Source organism: Rissa tridactyla, chromosome 3, assembly GCF_028500815.1.
Source record: "Rissa tridactyla isolate bRisTri1 chromosome 3, bRisTri1.patW.cur.20221130, whole genome shotgun sequence".
NCBI lineage: Eukaryota > Metazoa > Chordata > Aves > Charadriiformes > Laridae > Rissa > Rissa tridactyla.
In genome coordinates this window covers 3,955,849-3,965,994 of record NC_071468.1, presented here as the reverse complement: position 1 = coordinate 3,965,994, position 10,146 = coordinate 3,955,849, and the positions used below count along the sequence as shown (strand labels likewise).

Here is a 10,146-nt window from a genome sequence, read left to right as displayed (position 1 = left end):
CTTGCCACCGCACTGCCTCCCCACCCCGCGGTCCCATCTGCTTCCCCCCGCCTGCCTTACTCTGTCTTCCGCCATCAAACTCACAGCTCTCAGCTCTGTCCCTCCCTTCGTTGCCTGCTTTTACCCTCTGCCATGTCCATCCCCCTCGTCAGACCCCGTTTCCCCGCACCCCTCCTAGCGAGCAGTTTGACTCTAGCTGCCTCGGAGACTATTTATTTTAATAGGTATATCCCTCAGAACACTGGATTAATATACCTGCTTATCTCTTCTCCCCGAGATAATTTTTTACATTGTAAATTAAACAGGGTAAGGAAAGTCAAAAGCCAGAGGAATCGATTTATTTTCCAATGCTCTCAGTGGAAGCCCCCAGCAAAGGCACATTTCACAGCACATACATAACTGCGTAGATGGCGAGTGAAACAGCTGGAGCGCGGGAAGAGAAGTAAGGCCGCTGCAATTTGTCGAGGCAGTTTACAGGTATGGCTGAAAATCATGCAATTCCTGTCCTACAAAAGCCTGTCCTGTAAACCAATAAATCTTCTTACCAGCTCATCGGCTGCCCTGCACTTTTTGGGTTTCCCCTTGTTTGAGAGCACCAGCAAACGCACACTTTGCTGGGAGGGGCGGGGAATGCCCAGGCACGTGCAATTTCTTGTTCTCTTCATTGGGAACACAAGAACCTTCGGGGAACCTTCGGTGACTTCCCAGGAGCAAAGGGGACGGGGTAAGGGTTTGGAGGTCAGTAAGGTCTCCTGAGTCGAGTGAGGCTTTTGAGTCAAGGAACAGAGCAAACAACCGTCTTGTGTTAAGAAATTTTTATTTGTCCTTTGGATCTGTAACGTAAGCACATAAAATTACAAGTGGAAGAAACATCATGCCACAAAATTGCATAGAATTTTTACAAAAATGTGAATTATGCCTCTGAAACAACCATAGATCGAGGAACCGAAAAATATATACATGTTAACTGAGATATTTCATCCTACTTTGAAAGCAAATCATCAAGGACTAATCAATCACGGACACTATTAATACAATGTACAAGAGCAACACTGATTTCAAAGAAAGGCAAGCAATGATGTCCCTTTAGTTATCTCTCAGTGAATGTTTAGCTAATACATGAGCATTAATTAACATAATTATGAACATGTTAAATCTAAAATGTCTGGCCTTCATTAGAATTTTTAAAATTCTGTTTATACTGCCAAAACCAAGCTATTTTCAGTAGTGTAAAGATATCTGAAGTGCACGACCTAGTTTAATATAGACAGCTCTATTCTATACAGCAGAAAGTCCACGATACAGCATTTCCACACATTCAACACGGAACAAGGCAAATACATAAAAGGCACAAGACTTGCACATCATAAAGACCCTTTTTTCATTATCTTACTCTAGTTCAAGTAATATCAATATTAAATGATACCTGTTTTCACTGAAATAGTTTGAACGATGCAAGATGTACAGTATTACACGCTACCTTACACCTGCAGAAAGTGGCACTGTACAGATATAAAAAAATGTGAGTACAGGAAATGATCAATTACAAACATACTGTAAAATGACTACAGCTGATAGTATCTTTAATCCAACTGGTATATTCCTTTATTTTTAAATATAAATAAAAGGTTAATTGGTATTTGCCCAAGTTGCTTGGAAGGCTGTGGTGAAGTCCTGGCTCCGCTGAAGTCCAGGGGAACGTAGCGCTGAAATTCAGAGGAGCTAAGATTTCACCAAAGAGCCTGCGCTGCACAACGGCTTCTATAATGCAAGAGCCTTCAGTTTTATTGTGAACACTGCTATCAGGTTTGGTTTTATTTAAATAGTTTAGACAATATGTCCTTTTTACTTTATAAAATGCAGCATTACACGTTGACTCTCTACGTTCTTCATGAGTGATTGATTTCAAAGTGCAAAACAAGGATTAACAGAGGATTCACCTTTCCTAGCATTAAGATGAAAGTCAGATTTTTGAATTTCACATTCACTAATTTCATCATCATCAACCAGAATAGTTTAATCCAAAATATGACCTCCAAACAATGTGCAATTTTTCTGTCTTTCTGCTTTAAGTTTAAAAAAGAAACATCAAAATACTGTTTGTTTTCCAAGATTTGAACTTATATATATATACACACCATTAGTTAACTGAAAACTTAAGCTTGATTTGTATTTTATTGCTTCAATTTAAATAAAATAAGTTACTTTAAAGTACTAAAATCCTGAGGGAACAGAAGTAAAGTAACTTAAGTGTTACGATGTATTAAAATGCCTCCCTATGCGATGGACTGCTTTCTCCGATTGCTTTTTTAATACAAAGTAAGGCCCCGATCTTGCAAAAGCGTACGTGATGGTTCTTCCCCAGAAGAGTTGCGCTGAGCCCGCTGCTGCGCAGGAAAAGGCAGGTCTGCGAGTTTGCAGGATCGAGCCTCTCGACGCTGATCGCCGTCTTTGGAGCGAGTTCACCCTTCGCCCTAAGACGCCTCTTCACCACCCGGCCCAGGGAAAGGCCTTTAGCGCTACGCCCTGGCTGGGGCGCAGACCAGAATCCCTCTGTAAGGTTTCATCCTTCCTGTCTCTGTTAGAGTGGGAATCCAGGGAATAGCATTTCTTTACCTCTTCAAAGATCCTGACTTTCACAACGTCTCTCTGTCGTCTGATATAAATTTCTCAAAACGTGCTGTTACTTCTCTCATGCGTATCGTACAGTACATTAACTTTTGATTGTTCTTATTTTAAGAAGTCAGTTAAACAGGTTAATATACGTTTTTAAATAACAGTGATCAGGTTTTTATATTTTGCTTTTCAATTTCAGACCTTAGTAAAACTGAGCCTCAGTCTTAAAAATAATGGAAGATTCTGTTAAATTTCAAATACTGTAGTCCTAAACATTTTATAATCCTATCAAATTCAGTAAGCTTAAAATATGATACTTAAAATCAATACTTTTGAGTCTGCAAAATATATATCAAATTTATATTCTAAACCTACTGTGATTTACAACACTAACACCACAAAAAGAATTTTATGATTCAATGACTATTTAATAGCAGTATAACCCAGCTGTTCGCTTTCATAAAGATTCTCTCTATTCACGTATCCCTGAAACGTTTCACTTGGCCAAGAGACCACGCCGACTTCAAACAGAAACCTGCCGTGTGTGTATATGGACGGATGTGTGTGCACATATAGCTATATATATATATCTATATACAAACATATATGCACTCACGCAGTGTAACAAACACAGAGGTACACAGACACCGACAGTCTCCAGGCAGAGTTCTTCTCTGGGTTTGCCTCTTGTCCCCACAGTTCCAAGAATTTTCAGCAGCAAATATATTTCTTTCCGTGTGATAAACAGAATATCAAGACAGCAAGCCACCAGTGCTTGCAAAGCTAAAAAGGATTAAATGTTTCAGTGCAAATGTAAAATGACGGTACAGCTGTCAAGGTGCAGTTATAAAGAGGGAAACAAATAAGATTAAGTACTGCTATAATATTCTCTAGGATCTGTATTAGTTTGGAGCACTTTGCACTGGCCCTTCAAAAGGAAATCCGCACACACTTGTCTCTGTACAATACACTGGTCTTCATTAAACATTCTTAACAGTGAACATGGCCAGAAAATTACCCATTGTAAATTGGCCAAAAAAAAAAAAAAGAAAAAAAAGAAAAAGAGGAGAGGATGGTTAACATTAATTTTCCCATTACAGCTGCACTAAGCTTCAGAATAATAATAAGATGAAGAATGAGAATGAAGACCTTTGCACAATACTTTTTATAAAATGTTCCTTTTGGGAAATGTGCACTCGAATGCAGATTCCTCCTGCCTCCCGAAGCGTGGCAGCGGCAGCTCGCGTCGGGAGAGCGGAGACGGGCAGCTGGGGAGCGGTGCGCCCTGGCGCGCTGATTGTTGCTTGGGCAGTTAAAAAGTAGTATCAAATACTTTTTCCGGATTCTCTTCTTCCAATTCCTCTTCACTTTGCAGAGGTTTATGATTTGATTTTCCACTGTCAGATGCCAGGGAAGAGGGGGCAGAACTGTGGTCTCCATCTTCACTGATTTTCCCTTTCATGGCTTCCTGTACGAACTCCAGAATTTCCAAAGGCAGTCTTTTGAATTTGTCTTGATATTCCTGATCAAGTTCCACCTGCAACTACAACAAAAGAGACAAGCTGTCTTCAGGTGTATCTGATGTGACCAGTGCTACAGTATGGGGAACACACCACACGAGGCGGGGGTGGGGAGGGGGGAATTAATAATGCATTTTTGCATGATCCCAGAATATATTCCTTCCTTTTCCGTATTAGCGCCACACATCCAGCACGCCTATCGATTTCCATGCAGTCATGGCAAAGCTGAAGGAACGTGCGGCCATTTGTGCGTAAGGCCGGGTTTGGGTACCATCCTTGGGTACCCAAATCCTTAAAATATACATGGATTTAACTGTACTGGTGTCCATACTCCCACTGGCTTTCACAACACCCAACTCAAGCGCAGTATGGATCACAGACGAGCCTTTGAAAAAGCCAGGCCTTAATTAAGCTTCAGGTAGCTAATCACACATTAATCGCACCGCAAACATTGCTCTGAGAACAATATAGTAACTTTTGCCAGATTTCTTGGGTTGGAGAAACCATTAGGAAAAAGTCAGTTGTCAAAGGGAATCAAAGAGGGAGGGAAAAAAAGTTAAATTACATTTCTTAGGGCTAGATCATGGAAAGTTACATTATCTGATTAATGCAGTATGTGTCTTGGACATTACTGGGGAAAAAGTGTCATATCATCAACAGGATGCAAAAAGCATGCAGAAAGAAATCTGGCTATCAGTCTTCAGGAAGCTGTGGGCCCTTTCCCAGTATTTATTTGTATAGCCTTTGTTTTTAGCGCCCATGTTAGGATCTGCACGATCCATTATTTAAAAAAACATAATCGTGTATGGAGGTTTCGACTGAAGACAAAGCCAATTTTTTCATCATGACCAACATGAGCACGGCAGGAAGCAGAAGGGGTGAGTTCCAAAGCCAAACCCGCTCTGTTCGTTCGTCCGTTCGTCCGTCCGTCCGTCCATCCATCCATCCATCCATCCATCCATCCATCCATCCATCCAACCACCCACCTTCTTAAAAGAGGGAGTCAGTCAGGTTCTGCTAACTGTAGCTGCAGCAGTTTCACAACAGTTTCTCAGGCAATTGGATTTTGAGCTATATTTTTTCCCGGATGCATAAAGGTGCTATGAATTCTGAACCTTCAGCTCTGTGCTTGAGTCTATCCTGTCTAGTTTCAAGTCTCCTTCACCCCATTGCGACGGCTCTCAACAGGTTAATACAAATTTTCCCTGGAACATTAGGACCTATACTACTCTTAAAATCCTTGGTCGGTCCACAGCGTGTGACTTTACCACTATCCCTCCCTCTGAGCCCTTCCAATCCCATTCCCCGTGCTTCTGTCCTGGTTTTCATCCTGCATCTCTGATTTTATTTTTGTGAGGCCTCTTCTCCTTTCTCCTGATGTGCAAATCAATGTCCTTAGCTCACCTGGTCTAGTTCTACATTCCTTAATTAGACAAATTCTGCAGCTTTTCTTCCTCAGGATCTACGATCTGGCTTTTTCCTTGCAGTTCTCCTGCTAAAGCTCTTTCCTGCCTTATTTCTGACAATTTTCCTGCTGCTCTGGCCTCAGTTTCCCGCCCTGGCGTGACAGTGCTGACAAACAGCGAGTCTGAGGCACAAATGATTGGCATTAAATACACCCCGACTCTAAAATGTAGGTTTGTATCAACTGTTAGACAATCACTACCATAACACCCCTTTGTCAGGCAGTACCTTCCTTTTTTTCCTGAACTTTGTTTTCTGACTTTATGTCTAGATAGAAATTTTTGAAGGGATCCCCCTTATGTCTCCATTTTGATAACGCCTCCAAGAGTACACGTACGATCAGAGGAACTGCGCTGGTGCGTGGTTGGCAGGAAAAACCCATGGATGATGCTGATCATCCCTCACATCCCTGCAGCCCCAGGCCTCTGCGCCTGCTGCCCAACGAGCTTCTCAACCACCGAGAGGCTACCTCTCCGCTGGTCTCTGCTTCAGAGTGATGGCAGCACGGCGCTCACCTCGGTCATATTGCAAATCCAAAGATTACGTTCTAGGCAAAAGGTCTACCGCCGTGGTGCAGGGACAGGCAGCTCTGTGTACAATATTTTTCATAAGTCCAGGAATCGTGGGAAAGGCTCCACTTTATTGAAAGACAAACCCTTATAAGAGGGCACGAATTCCTTTACGCAGGAGTGTCTGGGCCAGAGATGGGCTGCTGCATTTCCCCATCTCATTGTCATACATGGAATTACTGAGTTTGTAAATTTTGGGCACCTCAGGTATAAAAGGAGGTATGTAAAACCAAAAGTCAGAGAAAGTCTCCTGGCTCTCAACTACCTTCAGAACCTTGATTTGCTTAATTAGGTTTAAGAGCAATAGAAATATTGGAAATCCCTCAGAAACTGAACGCTATCTGAACCCTGTGCAACCATAAGCATGTTGTTAGATAGCAGTTGTGTCTAATACTCAGCTCCTAACGCGCCTCCAGTGGATAATCCCCCCTTAAGTCAAGCATTTAATAGAAAAGACATGAATCTGGAGCTGCCTCTCTCTCTTCAGTGTCTCCAGAGACAGTCTATGCAGGTATCTAATCACGAGAAGGTTGAAGTTAGTTGAGAAGGAGCAGACAGTAGACAGGGAGGGTTGACTAAAACTGCAACAGTGTCTAAAATTTAGGTTTTCTCTTTGATTTCAAAGACAGTGTCGGTCCTTTCCCTCGCTCAGCTTCAGCTGAGCACCTCAGAGCCCATTCCCTGACCCTCGCGCTATCACACGAGACTCCAGCTGCAACGAGAGCACAACGGGTGAGGCTGGGCGCAGCGCAGCCATCCCACTGCAGGCCTCACCCCTCGCTGAAGTCTTCCTCAGCGCGCCCGGGGCTGGCAAACCCGCGACAGCCTCACGGTGCATTGGCTGCACTTCTCCTTAAACCACCGGCCACAGGCACAACAACGGCAAACAGCTGTGGGTCAAGGTTAAAGAAACAAGTTGGCTGCTTTTAAAAAAAAAAAGCCTCAGTATCCTTCTATTAGACAACGATAACCACATTCTGTGGCTTTACAGGGACATTACAGCGCATTCACTAATGGAAAGCTGCCCTCCCATTAGTAGCAGTTGTCATGTCTGTCTTTTATTTGATTTGCTGATGGCACGACAAAGTGCCGTGTCGGTGTGCGTGTGCGTAAGTAAACACCTCTCTGCACAACCAGCGCCCCACCAGTCTCCGGCCCTGCGTGGCCTCACCTGCCAGGTTGCTGTCCCCTTGGGTTGCTTCCCATCACAAGTCCGTCTACCCCGACTTCTCTGCTCTCTACCTACTAAACAAGGTGACCTACACTTGCTTTTAGGTTTTTGAAGCCAGACAAGGGGGAGAAAATGAGAATGATGATTAGACGGGCAGATCATTATCTAGACCACTGTTCCCATTAACACATAACAACCTTCTTCCGTTATCTCACTATCTGCCCTCTTATAGATCCTTTGTCCTTTCTTTAACCCCCAACAAGAATGACTTATTGATGTCACCTCCATGCGGCTTTAGTATCCCACAAGGGTTGGAAACATTATTTCTTGTTCAGGTAAATCACACTCCTGTGTACTTTATTTACAGGCAATGGGTTAATACTTTAAAACTTGGAGCCATCATTATGTGTTTGCAGCGGGGTCCTTGGGGACAGGAGATGAATGCATTAGTCGCTCTTGACAGCTGTGGTCAGAAGCTCTAACTCTTGAATATACGCTTCCCTTTATTTTTTACACAAGAGTGCTAGCTAAAAACATCAGCTGATACTCACATTGGTATCGGGCTGTACTGGTATTATATCTCCAAGTGACAGAAGGAGAGAAATGATGCTTAAGTAGGGATCAAAGCTCAGGAGGTGCCATCCTCAGCTGCTGCCGGTTTGAAAGGGCTCTCCCCCACTCCATTTATGTGATCGCTTATCAAACTAGACATACACCAGCACAGGCTTGGAATGGGCTGCGGATCACCAGGTCACCAAGCTGTCCTGCTCAAAGTAACAGCAGATACGGTGGGGCTTTGTTTGCGACTGTCCTGCCTCTGTTAGCTCTGCCCCACAAGGGTTTCCACAGGGAAGCCGTGCCTGAGGCACCCCTCGGACTTCGGCCAGCCGGCAGGCAGCACGGGTGACTGAGCAGGGGCTTGGGCTTGCCCACCACCCAATCCTTTGACCCTCGACTACAACCAATGCAGCCCCGGGGCCTTGGGGATGGAAAACGAGCGGGGCTTTCCGTGAGTAAGCCTGTGCCGTAGTGAGCAGGGCTCCTGGCGGCCAGCCAGCTGCCCAGCTGATGGACTCTCATTCCCTCTCAATTCAAAGGGCTCAATCGGCAGCCGGGGCTACAACCCCTTTCCAAAAAGGGTCATCCTTCAGGGAAAGGCCTCAGCAACCCTTCCTTGGAATGTGGGAGGGGAAAGCGAATATGGTCATTCAGCTTAAAGCAAGGAAAATGCACTCAGAAAAGGCAACGGGTGGTATTATTAAAAGTATTTATAACATTTGTACCTAGCTGTTATTATTAAAACTACCAAAATAACATAGCATAGCATTAAAATAGTGACCAGAGCATTAAAAAAAGTAACTGTGATCAATAAAGAATTACAGAAGCAGGAACTGTGGTTTCAGGCTATCCCGATCAAGCCCCTGTAGACTTTTGCATACTTGCAATGTGATCTAATGAACTTCTGTTTCTACCAAGAACAAAAATAAAATGATCACATGAAAAACGCAACGTGCTGCCAACACAAGTTACCAGGAGGCCCGAAGTTCACAGAGAGTGTTTAGGTTAAAAAAAATTAGAAAATTAAAAAAGAAAATAAATATGTTGAACCCCTTAATCCTTAATTATTCCACATTTATGGTGTTTCATATTATCTTGTCCCCAAGTTTAAGCTTCAAATACTGAACTCCTCTCCCTTCTCGCTACCTGAAATCCATCTCCTCCCTCTTTCCTGCTGCCGAATCCTTTTTTTGCATTTCAGGATTGTTTTAAGATAACTGTGGATAAGCAAACAAGCGGGGCTAATGAGATACTAGAATCTAATAACGAGCTGCCACAAGTTTCAGATGTAGAGCAAAGTTAAGAAAAGTTTTGCAGTAGCTCAAGCTGTGGGAAGCAGGTATCTGCACAAACAGAAGTGGCAACCGCGTCTAGGACCTCAGGTGTGAGAAGCAGAGACCTTACTGTGCGCATTAAAAACAAGCAGCAGACTAAAAGGTGACCCTGTCACACACATGGCGAGTTTGGGAATGCCTCTGTGGGCTGCTGCTATTGCCAGAGTCTGGTGAAAGTCTACTGCACGTACCCTGCAGCCAGGCTCCATGGCTTGAAGACACGAGGCGGACGCACAGCTGGCCGACAGGCAGCGCCGCTTCCATCTGACCTCCTCCCCCTCCCTCCGGCAGCCCAAGGGAAAGGGAAATTGTGGGGGAAACCACGTCCAGCCCATCTCCCTTCCTGCCACAGCAACACCTTTGAAGCTGTTAATGCAAACACTGCCGCTCCTTCCCGTTGTGCCTTAAAAGTGGTGTTTCGGAAGTTAGCGATGAAAGTGTTTTTCAAACAATTTTCCCCTCTCTTCCTTCCCCATACAGCTTGAGATGCTGCATGCTTGGTCTGCGCAGCGGTGTGACCGTCACGGCCTGGTCAGCACCATTCTCCTGATGGAAGATCCCGTGCCAGAGGTGGTTATCTGATGCAAAACCCACCCACTTCCACACAGACTGGGATTCATTCCAGCTCACGTATTTTTTTAAAATATATTTTCCACTCAAAAATAACAGAAGGGTCACTACTTAAAAAGCATCTCAAGAATTAAACTTCAAGCAAAAACGTTTTGATAAATTTATGTATGGAATACAACTGGTTACACATTTTGAGGAAAAAAAACCCCACCAAAATGCAATTTTGTTGAATCAAAACCATTCATTATGGCCATCTTTGTTTTGATTAAGTTCTTCCACTGCAAAAATTTGATCTGACTCAAAATCAACTTTTTTAGGTCTCAGGTTTTCTAGTCCACTTGCAA

At 43.7% G+C, this 10,146-nt stretch overlaps 1 protein-coding gene across 3 annotated transcripts in view; it reads right to left on the bottom strand.

Moving 5' to 3' along the window:
- Positions 1–800: 800 nt before the first annotated feature.
- Positions 801–10,146, bottom strand: part of PLCB1 (phospholipase C beta 1) — a 398,108-nt gene continuing 388,762 nt past the window's right edge. The window contains exon 32 of one of the 3 annotated variants that reach the window (XM_054197179.1): positions 801–4,159. In XM_054197179.1, the coding sequence (XP_054053154.1) occupies positions 3,929–4,159 (231 nt within the window). In that variant the 3' untranslated portion in view covers positions 801–3,928. The remainder of the gene's footprint in view (positions 4,160–10,146) is intronic. The other 2 variants (XM_054197181.1, XM_054197182.1) reach the window with 2 other exon arrangements.